This window comes from Pseudophryne corroboree, chromosome 2 (genome assembly GCF_028390025.1).
Source record: "Pseudophryne corroboree isolate aPseCor3 chromosome 2, aPseCor3.hap2, whole genome shotgun sequence".
Classification (NCBI taxonomy): domain Eukaryota; kingdom Metazoa; phylum Chordata; class Amphibia; order Anura; family Myobatrachidae; genus Pseudophryne; species Pseudophryne corroboree.
In genome coordinates this window covers 904,275,325-904,293,858 of record NC_086445.1, presented here as the reverse complement: position 1 = coordinate 904,293,858, position 18,534 = coordinate 904,275,325, and the positions used below count along the sequence as shown (strand labels likewise).

Below are 18,534 nucleotides of genomic sequence, written 5' to 3'. Positions count from 1 at the left end.
TGAATCGTGTTAAAGATCCAGCGAGCAATAGTCTGCTTTGAAGCAGGGCCGCCGACCTTGTTGGCTGCATACAGGACAAACAGTGCTTCTGTTTTTCTGATCCTAGCCGTTCTGGCCACGTAAATTTTCAAAGCCCTGACCACATCAAGGGACTCGGAATCCTCCAAGTCACGTGTAGCCACAGGCATGACAATAGGTTGGTTCATATGAAAGGATGAGACCACCTTAGGTAGGAATTGAGGACTGGTCCGCAATTCCGCTCTATCCATATGGAAAACCAAATAGGGGCTTTTATGTGATAAAGCCGCTAATTCCGAAACTCGCCTAGCCGAAGCCAAGGCTAACAACATGGCCACCTTCCAAGTGAGATATTTCAACTCCACTGTTCTAAGTGGTTCAAACCAATGTGACTTAAGGAAACTTAACACCACGTTAAGGTCCCAAGGCGCCACTGGAGGTACAAAAGGAGGCTGAATATGCAGTACTCCCTTCACAAAAGTCTGTACTTCAGGTAGAGAGGCCAATTCCTTTTGAAAGAAAATGGATAAGGCCGAAATCTGAACTTTAATGGAGCCTAATTTTAGGTCCAAATTCACTCCAGTTTGTAGGAAGTGAAGAAAACGGGCTAGATGGAATTCTTCCGTAGGAGCATTCCTGGCCTCACACCAAGAAACATATTTTCGCCATATTCGGTGATAATGTTTAGATGTCACGTCCTTCCTAGCCTTTATCAGCGTAGGAATGACCTCATCCGGAATACCCTTTTCCGCTAGGATCCGGCGTTCAACCGCTATGCCGTCAAACGCAGCCGTGGTAAGTCCTGGAACAGACAGGGACCCTGTTGCAACAAGTCCCGTCTTAGAGGAAGAGGCCACGGATCTTCTGTGAGCATTTTCTGCAGATCCGGATACCAGGTCCTTCATGGCCAATCCGGAACAATGAGTACTGTTCTCACTCCTCTTTTTCTTATTATTCGCAACACCTTGGGTATGAGAGGAAGAGGAGGAAATACATAGACCGACTAGAACACCCACGGTGTCACTAGGGCGTCCACAGCTACCGCCTGAGGATCTCTTGACCTGGCGCAATACCTTTATAGCTTTTTGTTGAGACGGGACGCCATCATGTTTATTTGGGGCAGTCCCCACTGACTTGCAATCTGTGCGAAGACTTCCTGATGAAGTCCCCACTCTCCCGGAAGCAGGTCGTGTCTGCTGAGGAAGTCTGCTTCCCAGTTGTCCACTCCCGGAATGAACACTGCTGACAGTGCGCTTACATGATTCTCCGCCCAGCGAAGAATTCTGGTGGCTTCCACCATCGCCACTCTGCTCCTTGTGCCGCCTTGGCGGTTTACATGAGCCACTGCGGTGATGTTGTCTGACTGGATCAGAACTGGTTGGTCGCAAAGTAAGTTCTCCGCTTGACGTAGGGCGTTGTATATGGCCCTTAGTTCCAGGATGTTGATGTGAAGACAAGTCTCTTGACTTGACCAAAGGCCTTGGAAATTTCTTCCCTGTGTGACTGCTCCCCAACCTCGGAGGCTCGCGTCCGTGGTCACCAGGATCCAATCCTGAATGCCGAACCTGCGGCCCTCTAGAAGGTGAGCACTCTGCAGCCACCACAGGAGAGATACCCTGGCCCTAGGGGACAGGGTGATCCGCTGATGAATTTGCAGATGTGACCCGGACCATTTGTCCAATAGGTCCCATTGGAAAGTCCTTGCATGGAACCTGCCGAAGGGAATGGCTTCGTACGTCGCCACCATTTTTCCCAGGACTTGAGTGCAATGATGTACTGACACATGTTTTGGCTTCAACAGGTTCTTGACTAGAGTCATGAGTTCCTGCGCTTTTTCTATCGGAAGAAAAACCCTTTTCTGGTCTGTGTTCAGAATCATGCCCAAGAAGGGCAGACGAGTTGTAGGATTCATCTGCGACTTTGGAATATTGAGAATCCAGCCGTGTCGCTGTAACACCTTCAGTGAAAGTGATACGCTGTTCAGCAACTTCTCCCGTGATCTCGCTTTTATGAGGAGATCGTCCAAGTACGGGATAATTGTGACAACCTGCTTGCGCAGGAGCACCATCATTTCCGCCATTACCTTGGTGAAAATTCTCGGGGCAGTGGAAAGCCCAAACGGCAACGTCTGAAATTGGTAATGACAATCCTGTACCGCAAATCTCAGGTACGCCTCATGAGGAGGATATATGGGAACATGCAGGTATGCATCCTTTATGTGTCCAGAGATACCAACCCCCCCCCCCCCTTCCAGGCTGGCGATGACCGCTCTGAGCGATTCCATTTTGAATTTGAACCGTTTTAAGTAAAGGTTCAGGGATTTTAAATTCAAAATGGGTCTGACCGAACCGTCCGGTTTCGGGACCACAAACAGAGTTGAGTAGTACCCCGTCCCTCTTTGAAGCAGGGGAACCTCGACCACCACTTGTTGAAGACACAATTTGTGAATCGCATGTAACACTATCTCCCTTTCCAGGGGAGAAGTCGGTAGCGCAGATTTGAAAAACCGGCGAGGAGGCACCTCTTCGAATTCCAGCTTGTATCCCTGGGAAACAATTTCTATTGCCCAGGGATCCACCTGTGAGTGAACCCAGATGTGGCTGAAAAGTCGAAGACGTGCCCCCACTGGAGCGGACTCCCTCAGGGGAGCCCCAGCATCATGCGGTGGATTTTGCAGAGGCCGGGGAGGACTTTTGTTCCTGGGAACTAGCTGTGTTGTGCAGCTTTTTCCCTCTGCCCTTACCTCTGGCAAGAAAGGACGTTCCACGTACTCTTTTGCTTTTATTTGAACGAAAGGACTGCATTTGATAATGAGGCGCTTTCTTAGATTGTGAGGGAATATAAGGCAAAAAATTCGATTTACCTGCCGTAGCTGTGGAGACGAGGTCCGAGAGGCCCTCTCCAAACAATTCCTCACCCTTGTAAGGCAAAAACTCCATATGCCTCTTTGAGTCTGCATCACCTGACCACTGTCGGGTCCATAAGACTCGCCTAGCCGAAATAGACATAGCGTTTATTCTGGAACCCAGTAAACTAATGTCTCTTTGAGCATCCCTCATATATAAGACAGCATCTTTTATATGCCCTAGGGTCATTAAAATGGTATCCTTATCAAGGGTCTCAATATCCGCTGATAAGGAATCTGTCCATGCTGCTACCGCACTACAAACCCAGGCCGACGTAATTGCCGGTCTGAGTAGCGTACCAGAATGTGTGTAAATGGACTTCAAGGTAACCTCCAGCTTGCGGTCAGCAGGATCCTTGAGGGTAGCCGTATCTTGGGAAGGGAGCGCTATCTTTATTGATAAGCGTGTCAAAGCCTTGTCTATCCTAGGGGAGGATTCCCACCGTATTCTGTCCTTTGGCGGGAAAGGATACGCTATAAGAATCCTTTTGGGAATCTGCAGTTTTTTGTCTGGAGTTTCCCACGCTTTTTCGCATAATTCGTTCAGCTCATGTGAGGAGGGAAAGGTGACCTCAGGTTTCTTTCCCTTATACATGTGTACCCTCGTGTCAGGGACAGGGGGTTCCTCTGTGATATGCAAAACATCTTTTATTGCAATAATCATATATCGAATACATTTAGCCACTTTTGGCTGTAATTTTGCATCATCGTAGTCGACACTGGAGTCTGAATCCGTGTCGGTATCTGTGTCTACTATTTGGGATAGTGGTCGCTTCTGAGACCCCGAAGGTTCCGGCGACATTGGGACAGACATGGGTTGACTCCCTGACTGTACCCTAGCTTCAGCTTTGTCTAATTTTTTGTGCAATAAATGAACATTAGCACTTAAAACATTCCACATATCCATCCAGTCAGGTGTCGGCGCTGCCGACGGAGACCTTACATTCATACACTCCCCCTCCTCCTTAGGTGAGCCTTCAACCTCAGACATGTCGACACACGCGTACCGACACACCACACACACACAGGGAAGCTCTTTTCTGAAGACAGGTTCCCCACCAGGCCCTTTGGAGAGACAGAGACACACCCCAGCGCTATATGACCCAGGAAAAAACACAGAATGTTTACCCAGTAGCGCTTTTCAAGAATGTATATGCGCCAATTATGTGCCCCCCCTTTACTTTAAAACCCTCTTTCACCGTGGTATCAAGCAGGGGAGAGTCCGGGGAGCTTCCTCTCAGCGGTGCTGTGGAGAAAAATGGCGCTGGTGAGTGCTGAGGGAGAAGCCCCGCCCCCTCGGCGGCGGGCTTCTGTCCCGCTCAAAATTCTTAAAAACATGGCGGGGGCTCTTTATATACATGTACAGTGCCCAGCTGTACATGTATATATGTACATTTGCCACAGGAGAGGTTTATATTGCTGCCCAGGGTGCCCCCCCTGCGCCCTGCACCCTTACAGTGACCGATGTGTGTGAGGTGAATGGGAGCAATGGCGCACAGCTTCACTGCTGTGCGTTACCTCTATGAAGATCAAGCTGTCTTCTGCCGCCTCAGAAGTCTTTTCCTCTCATACTCACCCGGCTTCTATCTTCCAGCTCTGTGAGGAAGACAGCGGCGCGACTCTGGGACGGACGGCGAGGGTGAGACCTGTGTACCGATCCCTCTGGAGCTAATGGTGTCCAGTAGCCTAAGAAACAGAGCCCTGAAACTCAGAGAAGTGGGTCTGTTTCTCTCTCCTCAGTCCCTCGATGCAGGGAGTCTGTTGCCAGCAGGCTCACTGAACATAAAAAACCTAACTAAAATACTTTCTTTACAGGAAACTCAGGAGAGCTCCCTGAAATGCACCCTGTCTCCACTGGGCACAGTATCAAATTGAGGCCTGGAGGAGGGGCATAGAGGGAGGAGCCAGTGCACTCCCAGATCCAAAGTCTTTCTTAAAGTGCCCATGTCTCCTGCGGAGCCCGTCTATCCCCATGGTCCTTACGGAGTCCCAGCATCCTCTAGGACGTTAGAGAAATATAAATATATATATCAATAATTTTAATTTTTTTATTTTTTATTGTGATTTTATATCTTTAAATCGTGTCACGAATTTGCATGTCAGTCTTAAGTGTGTCCCAGCTGAACTAAGTTTGCGTAGAAGACAAACAATAAAAAAAGAAAATGAAAAATCCAACGCTTCCCAGTATACAAACACTGTCTTTCAAAGAATCATAGACAGAACGTCACTCGCAACAGGAGCAAACAATTCCAGTAAAAGTAAAGTTTATTATCTATTAAAAAATCTCACTCAAGTCTGTTAAATGCTGGCTTTACTTTGGGATCATATAGAAAACACTTAAAAAGGCACAAATACTATATGCATCATCACATGGATGGAAATAAAAATTTTAACTTACCGTAACCTCACGTCTAAAAGATGGGTACTTGGTCAAAAGTTATTAAAGTCATTGTGTTGCTTTAAAATACATCAGAAATCACAATTTTTTTGCGGCCCTCAGCATGTGAGGAGATGAAAGCAGGTCTGGCTGCGTATGCTGCAGATCGCATTCATCTCTGAATAGGTCCTTTAGCTGCTAAAATATCACGTGATGTTCACAGATAATTAACCCGCGAGGTCACAGCACAAAACTCAAGTGTGTTTGAATCTGTCCCAAACAGTTCACATTTAAATATTTCATTGAGTAGAATATTCTCAGCTACATGCTCTTGTAGGATTATTTCTTTAGTTTTTGTGTGAATTACTTAGAAAAAAGTTAATCATAATAAAATACTTGAAGTGAGAAACATTGCAACATTGATATAGACATTACAATAATATATTTATAAAAAAATTATGAAAACAAAGTCTATATTGCACAGCCAATGAGTATCTACTGTATCTACTGAAAATGCAAATACTGTATAATGTAAAAAAAATTATATATATATTTTATATGCATATTTGCCTTCTTCGTGTGTATGCAATTTTATATATGTACAAAATGTTTTTTTCATCTCCATTATAGCATACAACAATTTCATTAAAATTAAGTAGTGTGTCTGTTTAAAGAAACGTCCCCTAACGTCATGTATCAATTTATGAGCCCAGACGTCTTCAATTAATTAAATACTGGCAACAAATATAGGCAACGTTCTGTTTACATTTAAACTGAAAGTTAATCCAAATTAAGCTGGTCACATAAACTGGAGCAGAAACTGCCACACCTGGTAAATAACTATAATTAAACGGAAGCCTAGGTTTGGAAGAGTAAGTTCCTACCTTTAATTGTAGTTCTCAGAAATCCTTTATAGATATACACTGTGGCTCCTTGCTAGAGCCAAGCTCGCCTTAGGGCATGATGAATCTCTTGATAAAAGGGTTTGAATTGTGTTTACACAACTAAATTATAGCTATGTAATCTGGGACCCATTCCTACAGCTTGTACGTCCCAGCTCTCAACCAACTATTCTGTCACCATCACGGGACTAGGGTAAGGTGCACACCATACTGGAGGAATTAAAGTTATTGAGGCCCATGATGGCATAGCTGCCTGTACAGAGAAGCCACTTGAAGAGTCGTATTCTATGGTCGCTTGCTAACTACAGAATGCGGTTCCCACTCTAATTATTAAGCACAATTTCAACAGGGCTCTGGAATCTGACCCACAAGATGAATGGGGCTCTATTGTATTTGCTACTGCTTCATTCATTTCATGGGTTTTATCCATGTCGAAAGTGAATGAGGTGGTAACTGATTTGTCGGGTGTAGTGTCATAGGTTGACAATTCTCATGTCGACATGCAGCTTGTGCTCATGTCTACATGGATGACATGTCGACATGATAAAAATGTCGACCTAACAATCCTGGTGGCTGGCGACAGTGGCGTCTCCAGTGTCTTCTTCTGGGTACCAGTGGTCATGTGACCGGCAGTTCAGGCAGTGATGTGATACTACATTGTTCCGGTAAGTATACCTGTCCTATCCTTAACCCCAAGATCTAGTTCTAACCCTCCCTTCTAGATAACTAAAAGAAACCCTCCTCCCCCAAGAGCAACATATCCCTAACGTCAGCATTCAGAGAATGTCAACATTTCACAGATGTCAACATTGTAAGCATGTTGACGTTCTGCTTTTTAATTCCCTGAATTTATTAGGCTGTTTTCACATAAATGTTGGCTCCGTTCACAAAACAACTGCCTCCGCTGTTGTCTGGTGACAGGGACTTTTTGGCCATCCTGTTTTTTTTTGTCTTTTTTAATTATTATTATTAAAGTTTTGAACACTGACATAACAAATTAGGAGCAACAATATTGCAAAAATGATAAACCTACACAAGAGCAGAGTGTGGACACAATTAAGTATATCAAATAGAGTATTAGCATAAACGTACAAGGTTATAAGATTGAAAAATGAGAGTTCTAGAGTTCCCTTCCCCAGCACATCTATGCTGATCTCTGCATGTGCAGATATCAGCTGCAGCAGGGGATGGTCAGTGCCCCATGTCCTAAGCTCCACTGCGCGCTGCAATAAGGTAAGGGGGCGAGGCCATGTTGGGGGGGGGGGGGAGAGAGAGTAACGGGATATTTTAGAACTGGGGCTGCTGCCCATGAAAAAGGTTTTTTGAACTTGGGGGATTGGTGAATATATGTAAGATGCATAGTGACACATAGGGAGGGGTGGCACTAATCAGTGGTGAGGGTGGTGGTGGGACACTAGGGGGCTTGGTAACATGGAGATCTTTATCCACTGGGGCGGGCTATTGTTGATGGGGAGGTGGAAAGTAATTTTATAATGGGGTCCTATGGACACCGCGGATGGGGGGGCGCGTAACAAAATTTACAATTGAGGAGCGGATTTTAGGTAAAAAAAGAATCATCAGTTAAGTGGTTAATAAATGATACTTTATTTTAAATTTTTTTATGAAATACTTGTACAGTATGTTTCCACATATCCAGATAGCGTTTACTTCTTTGCTCAATCACTCACTGATGAAACATTGTAACTCGCCACATCCTGTATTATTATACCATTAAACAGATTCTTAAAATACACGGTGTGACTGCTCAGCTCTGCAAACCAGAAACAGTATACCCTGCTTACCTATCGGGCTTACTTTCTAATGACACAAGAGGAGAAATCAAAACACGCATCATATATAGATTGCTGTAAATACATGTAGGTTGTCATATTGGTAAGAGATAGATTTAAACAATGTGGTCACAAACCGTGCTGCACCCCAAATCTAGGAATAGGTGAGTGTCGTGGATTAGTGCTTTTTGTTTATTAGATTCATTTTTCAATTAATCTTTTTGAGATCACATTTTCTCATGCACCCTGTTTCAACGTAATTATAGCTTGTATCAGCTGTTCTCCTAGGAGAGAGGTGTTGATAACGGTCTCACCTATAAAAGCGAAGTCACTGTGAGCTTTAGACGAGGTAGCATACCTAAAATACTAATGTGATAGCTATTTTCATTGTAATTATTTTGAGCAATAGAGTAAGACCTGCAGTATAGTGGGGTCCCCCGCCGGGGGCTGCAGGCTTAAATGCATTAATCAATACATGAACTAAAACTCCACTGTTTATTATTGTTAGTTAATATAGTGAGTGCAGAGCCCCTGCGAATTCTGTTTAAACAATGTGGTCAGATATCTATACCTCAGATATCGGGAAGTATAGTCACACAGACCCTAGTATTCTGCAATGCAGTAAAAAAAAAAGGCAGTCGATAAGGAAACCCTCATTATAACAGCTGAATAAACACAAGAGGTTTACCTGGGACATCAATTAATCTTTTATAAACATTCAAGAAGGCAGCTTCAGCTTCTTTGCTTCTTTTACTTAATGCATCGATCTATAAAAGAGAGAAAAAAAAGTTATTTTTTTTCATCTGAAGACACAGAACACAATAGGAGTTTTCCACTTCCCCCCAAAAAATAAAAATGTTTGTTTGTTTTTTTAAATTTTAGACCCAATGACGTGTCGGGGTTCCATGCCAGTAAATAGCTTGGGAAACCTCACTACAATGGCGCTGTAAACCTGGAAGAATTCATATGTAATAATAAAGCACTGTTCGTTTCCAGCGGTGGCAGTAGTTGGACAAGAAGTCACTGAGGGGCAGATGTATTAACCTGGAGAAGGCATAAGGAAGTGATAAACCAGTGATATGTGCAAGGTGATAAAGGCACCAGCCAATCAGCTCCAATATGTAAATTAACAGTTAGGATCTGATTGGCTGGTGCCTTTATCACCTTGCACATATCACTGGTTTATCACTTCCTTATGCCTTCTCCAGGTTAATACATCTGGCCCCTGAGCGAGAAATGAACAATCATATTTCCTTTATTGCCTTTTGATGGTTGCCTGCAAGCAACTGAAGCAGTTGAAGCATCAGCAGGCCTGTTACTGAACCGTGGGGGGGTCCATTGCAGCTTCTGTACAAAAAAAGTCCTCCATGATATTTACATAATACTTTAATAATACTTTGAAAAACGTATTTAATCTGTGTGGCATTTGTAAGTTCTTCCTCATGTTTGTGTGGGCTTCTTTCAGATGCTCCATTTACCGGACTACTCTTCTATTAGGACTAGTGTGACTGATTAAATATACTCATTGCTGTGTAATATGTAGACACTATATAAATAAATGATATTCAATAAAAACAAATAAGTATTACTATACAACAAGTGATATTAGATATCCTGGAAAGGCATAGGACTGAGCCAGACACAACAGTACAATATAAGTATCCATGGCTCACTAATGCTGCATTCAGACTGCAAATGCCGGATCCTACCCGGTAAGACAAACGTGTACTTACCGGGTGGGATCCGGCATTTGCACTCCGCTGCTGGCTTTCCGACCCGGCAATATACCGGGTCGGTTGCCATAACAACGGAGCGCGCAGCAGCAGCAGGGGCGGGGGTGGAGGCGGCGTCGGGAGATGAGCTATCTTGTGAATGGGAACCGTGTCGCATCGACACGGCTCCCATTCACACCGCACCTGACCCGGTAATCAACCCGGGTAAAACCCTTCTTTTTTACCGGGTTGATTTACCGGGTCAGGCGACCCGCTAAATCGGCCAGTGTGCTTTCACATCGCACACTGACCCGGTTCGACACGGCAATATGCCGTGTCGGTACCGGGTTATTTGTGCAATGTGAATACCAACAGTCTTCCCTTACACTTTTTGACAAATTTCAACCAAAGGGAGGGATTCAATTATCCACTGCCTTTACCTTGTGGGGTTAGCTTCCAGGTTAAGTGCCTGGAACTATTCAGCTACTGCCCTTGGCTAGCCCCAATAGTGCAACACAGGTATCTCACTACAGCCTCCGTAGCTATTTGCGGGCAGCAAGTGAATAGCTCTGGGCGCTTAACCGGGGAGCTGAAGCCACGTGCTAAAGCCAGCGGGCAATTGAATCTGCCTAAGTGGCAAGAAGTTGATCACTAGACATTTATATAATCAAAGAGAAGAAAACATTTTAAGGTGTTGGCTATGTTTAATTTGGACTCGTGTAATAATTATGTCATCTATGTATTTGTCTATTCTGTGTGGCCAACTCATTTGATCAGGGCTGTATGCATGCATTCAGACTGTACTATAGTGGTTACTGACAATAAGAATATTCTGTTTACCTAAAGGAGGAAATGCAGTCATTTAATGCTGAAAAGAGAATGATAGAGGGAAATAAAATGTGTAAAAGTTGGAGTTTCCTCTTTCTCGGAGGGATTAGCACATGCATTAAATTTCTATGTTTCCCCAGAATAAGAGAATGTACTTTCAGCAGATAACTTGCTTTTTCTAATATTCTAGCAAAAGTCAGTACGATAAAGTATCAACTTGAGCTTCCTGGAGTGATATATCCTAGTGCATGATTGCATGAGATATGCAGGTTCATTGACAAGCATAAATTGAATTTCACTGCATACTCTTCCCCTAACTGTGGTTAGTGCTGAATTTTTCATATATTTCTTATCCACTGCTGAATATTTGAGCATCACTTTATGAAATATGTGGTTTCTTCTGATAATACGTGACAGGAATAATGGGATATGCATTGTTTCCGAGCAATATCCACCCCACTGCATGTTTGCCTTGTATCATTTTCATTAACTAGCTACCATGGAATTATTATTATTTTTACATTTTTCTTTAAAATACTCAAAATGAATAGTAGAGGCAGTACATTGTTTATACATTGGCAGTGGGGGAGATTTAGTTTTAACATTTATCATACTTGTGTGTTTTGCCCTAAAATTTCCTTTTACATTTGCCTGACAACGTTCCACACTTGAATATGGGAACCAGCCCCAAAACATTTGTAATATGCAGGGCATTTTGAAAGTGTTTCATGATGGAACGTTTGGGGTCGTCAGTAATGTTACAAGCAAATCTAGGGGTCAATTCAATTAGGAGCAAGTTGGGTCCCGCAAGCTGTTTTCATGGTGTACCCGCATATGAAGTGCAAACTTGCCTTGCATTTTCTGAGGACATACATTGGTTTGTGTGTACCAACCCCAGTAGAACCTACAGCACTTTCCTTCTGGTGACTAACAGCCTTCTATATGGTCCTGCTATCTCAGTTGTCACTTTTTGGGGGTCCAGGATAGTTTCCCCACTTTTTCATGCCCTTCTCCCAAGTTGTTTTTTGTAGAAAACTTGTGCAACACCGTCGCGAATCCCACAAATCGGCCTTTCTAACTGTTGCCTTTCTCGGCTGCGCAATTTCATGCAATTTTAACGATGCAAACTTACTCCTTATTACATTGACCCCATAGCGTATATGCTTATTTGAGAACAGCATGCTTACAGGGAAAACAAAAATCACTGAGGGGTAGAATGAGAATGGCTGCTATTAATGTAACCTGCTTTTTCTTTGTGAGGTATCGACAGACAAATACTCTGAGATTTCCTGCTCCTAAAAACAGTTTAACAAGTTGGACATCTGTCAGGAAAGGCAAAAACACGCATACCAAAGAGAAGAGTCTGAGCAGTTTTGTAGCCAAGGCAGAGCGCATTTAAATAAACTATCGAGCTCTGACATTACAATTAAAGTTATTTGCCCAGAAATATACAGGTACATTATTTCATGAGATGCATATTTATATCTCCACTAGTTACCAGCCTGTCAAAAAGACGGAACATAACAGCAATGTCAGCGCGGGCGACTGTGCGTGCCTGGATGGAACACACTTGAATTGCTCCATTGGTCGCCATCTAGTGACCGCCAGCGTGCAAAACATTTGAATTCCCCTGAAAGAGGTGAGGAGCAGCATTAGCATATTATATAGGATAATACAATGCATATGTGTTCATCCTGAAAGCTGTATAAACTAAACTGCATTAAGGACAAAGAGTTAAAGTCCAACAGAAAGGAATGAAAACTACTCCAGTAGTCAAGTCCTGTTGTATGATACAGCGCTCCATGTCTGCATTTCATTTCTCCAAACAACGCGTGTACAGATTCACCTGCCCAACAGCAAAGGTTCTCTGGAAACGGATTTCAGATGTTGGCAAGTATCTTCAGGACAAGAGAGACTGCAGCCAAGATGACAGCTCCAACTAGTCCTGACCGAAACGTGTTGTGTGTTTATTTTTTCGGGGGAGGGGGGAGGGGGGGAGGAGTTTGGCAGAGAAAAAATAAGTAATTCTCTAACACTTTAATTTTTGGCTAATTCAGACAAACACTAATAAAATACAGATACACATTTACATAAAGCATGTAACTGAAATGCAAAATGTACTCAGCATGGCAACATGTAATCCACAGCATAAAATGCAATATTATATTTACACAAAAGGCAGGTTAGACATGGTATTTTGCAGGTCTACCCATAATTCCTTGCATCACTTTACCTTTGTTTTATAAGGTTATCATGTTGAACTGTATATGATGGCTCTAGTATATTAGTGCTCTATTTACCCATTGACTGAAACAGCCAGCTTACTACATTTCCACTGCTGTGAGAACGATAAAGCTCCTGAAACTGACATTTGCCACTTATGGAGACACAGCAGGAATGAAGAGATGTACAAAATAGTCTAGTTGTTCAGCTATACTGCTTTTGGGGAGATGCAATGTACATTTTTTTCTACTCCACAGTTTGCATCTCACACACACACACAGATATTGTCAAGCATTCTATCTGATTTGCATTCATTTCAACATTTCCTGCAACACGGTTTTATTTTTTTGAGCATTAACTCTTATGGAGTTATGAGTGTGGTCATAAGGAGGGCATTCATTTAGGGGCAAGGGCTGCAAGTTACTGGTGTTCCAACCACCCACATTGCAGATTTAAGCTCTTCCACCATAGAGGTGCACAGAATAATCTGCAACATTGGGCAATTCAGTGCGATGTTATCATCAACTAGAGGATTTCTTTTCGCACCCCTCTGGGGTTCCGAGCAGAAATCAGACAAACCTAGGTGCCCAATGCTGTTTTGTGCCCTTTGGCAAGGGCAAACAGCATTGTGGATAAGAATGCCCGTTCTTACAACTAAACACCCTGTTTAGTCTGGAAGTACAGGCATTCTCCGACTTAGCATCACGCTGAATTGAATAGCTCCGGGAGCTCCTTCCCGGATCTATTCAATTCGCTCTGAATTTAATTGACCTCATGTTTGCTGCCTAGAGATACTGAACCTGTAAAAGAAAAAAGAAAAAGCCCCTGGGTCAATTTGCAAGAAAGGGGGGGAGATTTATTTGGTGCAGGCAGTAAATTAAAATACAACCTTAAATTATGTCTGAGTTTTATATGTTCTATTGTATGGGATTAAAGACAAGTGAACCAATTCTTTACTCATTTATTCCTGCATAAGAAAGTGAACTGGCTCCATGAAACGTGTTGCAGACATCAAAGTATTTTTAATATTTATTTTTCTATGACGTTTTATTATTGTTGCATCCATGCTATTTCATTTTTGGTGATACTGTGAAGTTATATTTGAAATCATCATTAATTGTGATAAGAACTTATACAGAATTTATATCTAAGGCTGAGCATACACTATACAATTGGCAGACAATCGACCATTTGCTCCCAAACATTACCAGATTTTCATTCCAATCAGCCAAATAGGACAGATGGTCTGCCAGATAATTGTATAGTGTATGCCCAGCTTTAGGATTGAATTCTTACATTACAACATTTTCTTATTTACCTATAAAAGGATTCATTAGCAACACTGAATGGATATTCGAATGTGTTAGCTCTTCAGTAATAAATGAGTAAAGAATTGACCCACCATATAAAGGCCCTCATTCCGAGTTGTTCGCTCGGTATTTTTCATCGCATCGCAGTGAAAATCCGCTTAGTACGCATGCGCAATGTTCGCACTGCGACTGCGCCAAGTAACTTTACTATGAAGAAAGTATTTTTACTCACGGCTTTTTCTTCGCTCCGGCGATCGTAATGTGATTGACAGGAAATGGGTGTTACTGGGCGGAAACACGGCGTTTCAGGGGCGTGTGGCTGAAAACGCTACCGTTTCCGGAAAAAACGCAGGAGTGGCCGGGGAAACGGTGGGAGTGCCTGGGCGAACGCTGGGTGTGTTTGTGACGTCAACCAGGAACGACAAGCACTGAACTGATCGCACAGGCAGAGTAAGTCTGGAGCTACTCTGAAACTGCTAAGTAGTTAGTAATCGCAATATTGCGAATACATCGGTCGCAATTTTAAGAAGCTAAGATTCACTCCCAGTAGGCGGCGGCTTAGCGTGTGTAACTCTGCTAAATTCGCCTTGCGACCGATCAACTCGGAATGAGGGCCAATATTTCAAACTCAGACTTAAGCTGAACACACACTAGAAGATTATCAGATTTAACCAATTTATCTAAACAACAATTTTTGTCCATTTTCTGGATTGTGGAAGCAAATGGTTGATTGTTATTTGCTCCTAGGCATTACCAGATTTTCATTCCCACCAGCTAGATTGGACAGATAATCTTATAGTGTGTGTCCAGCTTTACTTTAAGGTTTTACTTTAATTTACTGTCTCTATAAGAGCCAAAGAAAACCCCTCTGCCTTACAAATCTACGGCAATGTGTGTAGTTGCACGTCACTGTTAATTATAAATGACTAAGTATAAGTATATAGTACACTGCACTGTGTGTGCGTTTTCCTCTCTCGCTGCCACAGCTCAGCACTCTAGAGTATGACAATTCAATAATAATATCAATATCATCATCATGAAAAAGCTATAGTGAATGTAATTTATATGTTGTCTAAAGAACATTAATTTCAAAACAAATACAGTAATTTCACTTTCCAAAAACAGGATATTATGAATTTAACAATATACAAAATTAGAAGTAAGAGCTGGCTCTACAAAACGTGCATCTTTGTCTGCCTTGTTCCATTCATTATACCTAACTAGGCAATGCCATGCATTTACCTAAGCTCCTCACTGAACCTTGGGTAAATGAGGCACACAGCCATACAAACTACTTAGACCACATTTAAGTTTACATCTTATTACCACATAAATGGACTTCAATTACAAGAGAAGCATCCATGCATCAGTAACAACACAACAGGCCAGGTCTATAATAAACTGCAACTGTAACCCTGACGCCTGGGGATCCTGAAGCAAGTGTCTGCTGTGATACGTCACTGAGAAAATGACGGGCATATTCAGTGTCGGTAGAACACTAATACCCCTAATTATCAATGAGTGATAAATTTCACTGTGAGTGATAAATTGCACCAGCCAATCAGCTCCTAACTGCCATGTTACAGACTGTGTTTGAAAAATGACAGTTAGGAGCCAATTGGCTGATGCAATTTATCACTCACAGTGAAATGTATCACTCATTGATAAATAAGGGCATAAGGTTTTTAAATATTACAAATCATAAGAAACTGCCAGCTAATCTAAAGGTGCATACACACGGTGAGATTCGGGCTAACCCCTATTCTCACTATGCGACAGGGGCTAGGTCGGCATCGCAAGCACATAATGACTGTTCTTGTGATACTGACTATGTGCGATTTTGGCTAAGTGTCAATTTTGACTATCTTTTCTACGAGATAGTCAAAATTGACTTGCCTGCACAGTCTATCTAGGCTTGCGATGTCGACCGCGCATCAGCATCGCAAGTTGACTTTCACCTTGATATCTGCACTAACTTCTCTTACGATTTTGACTATATAGTCAAAATCGTAAGAAACTCTCTCACCGTGTGTACACACCATTTTTAGTTCCAGTACAGTTCCCGTTACCTTTAGATTAGTTCCACCAGCAATAATAGAATTGGCTTGCGCACAGACACAGCTCACAACTTGCTAGAAACCGAACACAAATCCAAAGCTTAATGTGTACTTGTAAGCGAAACAGTGTAATGCACTCATTTTGTGGGATGAATTAGTACAATGAGAATAAAGCCTATTCTCTGAGAATCAGGGATTTTACCGAGGTATCGAGCACCTAAATGTAACTGTTTGCCTGCAAAGCATATAGACAACTACAGTCTGGCATACAATTTTACAACCTATGGAAGCAGTTAGCTACACAATGGCCTTGCAAGTGGGCCATTATATCACAGTGGGGTCTTGCTTCACATTACATTTGCTATACAGAGCATCAGCATGAACTCTTCATGTAGCCTCAATAGCAGGTTAATTCAGGGTCTGACTAATAACAATTGTGTAGTCAGCTACGTAAACCATCCTGGAGACTTGTGCTGGGCACATGGAGGCAAAGGGACGCACTGCTGGCATGGACTGGGAGCAGCTGATGACAGCTGCCTGTACTCAAGGAAAGCTAGTCAGTAAATGGCTTTACTCAAGTGCCAGAGAAAGTTAAGTTTGATGAGCTGTCACTATGACCAACTGTTGCTGTCGTGATTATAGCATAATAAGGGAGTTAAGAAAATGAAATACAACTATATCATAGAGCAGTAATCTCCAACCTGTAGCTCGCGAGACACTGGTAGCTCGCCGTAGTATTTTTGGTAGCTCACAGAGTGCACGGGCTTGGGCAGTCACTGGCACTCCTCCTCCCTTCATTTTTAATATGGTGCCGGTAGTCAGCCAATCAGAGCTCGTGGACAGGCAGTGGCGACACCTGACTGGCTGCCGGACCGCGAGTTTTGATTGGCTCACTTACCATATTTTAAATGCCTCACCGCAGCCGCTCTCCGGACTTCACAGGAGAGGCACGCGCTGCGCTCTCCTCCCCTTCCGTCACTCATACAGGAGGAGCAGCACCGGCGGCAGTAGAAGAAGCCAGCAAGGGTTAGCACTGTGTGGGACACTGTGAGGAAGCATTTTATCTGGCGCTGCGGGGGGAACTGTATCTGGCACTGTTGGGGACATTGTATCTGGCACTGCTGGGGGGCATTATTTGTGTATCTGGCACTGCTGAGGGCATTATTTGTGTATCTGGCACTGCTGGGAGGCATTATTTGAATATCTGGCACTGCTGAGGGGCATTATTTGTGTATCTGGCACTGCTGAGGGGCATTATTTGTGTATCTGGCACTGCTGAGGGGCATTATTTGTGTACCTGGCACTACGCGGGGGGGCATTACTTGTAGTTGTGAGGTCACGCCCACTTTTGTGAAGCCACACCCACTTCCGCAGGAACGCACGCGCATTAGGGGGAGGGGGTAGCTCTTTCAGAGGTTTTATTTTCCGAAAGTAGCTCACACCCCAATTAAGGTTGGAGAACACGGTCATAGAGTATGCCCAACAATATGAGTATCTATAAAGTAATTTTGAGTAGACCAGGGGTTAATGTACAATCTTACAGAATGAAGGAATGTTTAAATCTGCAATCCTCAATCTCCCAGCTACAGATAAGATTAGCATGTCAGATAAGGTTTTATGGTACCCTCCAGATGCAGTACTTATTAAGAACAATAGTGAGGACATCCCAGTGTTTATATATACATATAGGGAAACGTATACATCAAAGCAATGCTTTATTATTATTGAGAACATTTCTTCCCCCCGTAAACTCAGAAACATGATAGTCATTGACAGGTGCCCGCTGCATTGTTAGGACACAGAATAATGTAGCATCACAACAAAGAATTGAGAAAGCATAGTCATGTTTCTTATACTTATATGTATAAATATCAATTTTGTTTATTGGATGTAATTACATCATGTCCCAAAAAAATAAAAACAAAATTTCCAAATACAAATGTGTTAGAACAAAATGTAAAATAAAAGGTTGAAAAAAAAAACATTAATTAGCATACAAACAAATCTTTGATTAGTGACCCCACAGTGAAGGAGCTTTTGGGCAGCAGAGAAAGGTAAAAGGTCATGTGTTTTTATTAAAAGATACCAATTCTTGGGGATCAATTTGCTTTGGAAGTTCGGTATATTTTTCATAATTTTCCTGGTAGGTACACTCTCCATTAAAAAAAAAAAAAAAAAAAAAGAGTTTTCTGTTTCTGATCATTATAAGCAACTTCCTTGTCATGTTATTTCTGGGTCATTCTGTTTTTAAAAGACACTAAAGGCCTATATAGAGGGGCCAATGCGGGAGAGATGTGTGCTGAGCGAATCGCTCAGCACACATCTCTCCCGCCGCTCAGCACATCGCGATCTGTGCCGAGCGTGCGGGGGGAGATGGGGGGGCCGCTCATTTCACCCAGCGGGTGAAGTGAG

At 42.9% G+C, this 18,534-nt stretch overlaps 1 protein-coding gene across 4 annotated transcripts in view; it reads right to left on the bottom strand.

Annotated features, from left to right (window-relative positions):
* CUX1 (cut like homeobox 1) overlaps positions 1–18,534 on the bottom strand; it is a 622,185-nt gene that overhangs the window by 397,161 nt on the left and 206,490 nt on the right. For all 4 annotated transcript variants that reach the window (XM_063956056.1, XM_063956058.1, XM_063956059.1 and 1 more), the window contains exon 4: positions 8,681–8,759. In XM_063956056.1, coding sequence (XP_063812126.1) covers positions 8,681–8,759 — 79 coding nt within the window. The remainder of the gene's footprint in view (positions 1–8,680; positions 8,760–18,534) is intronic.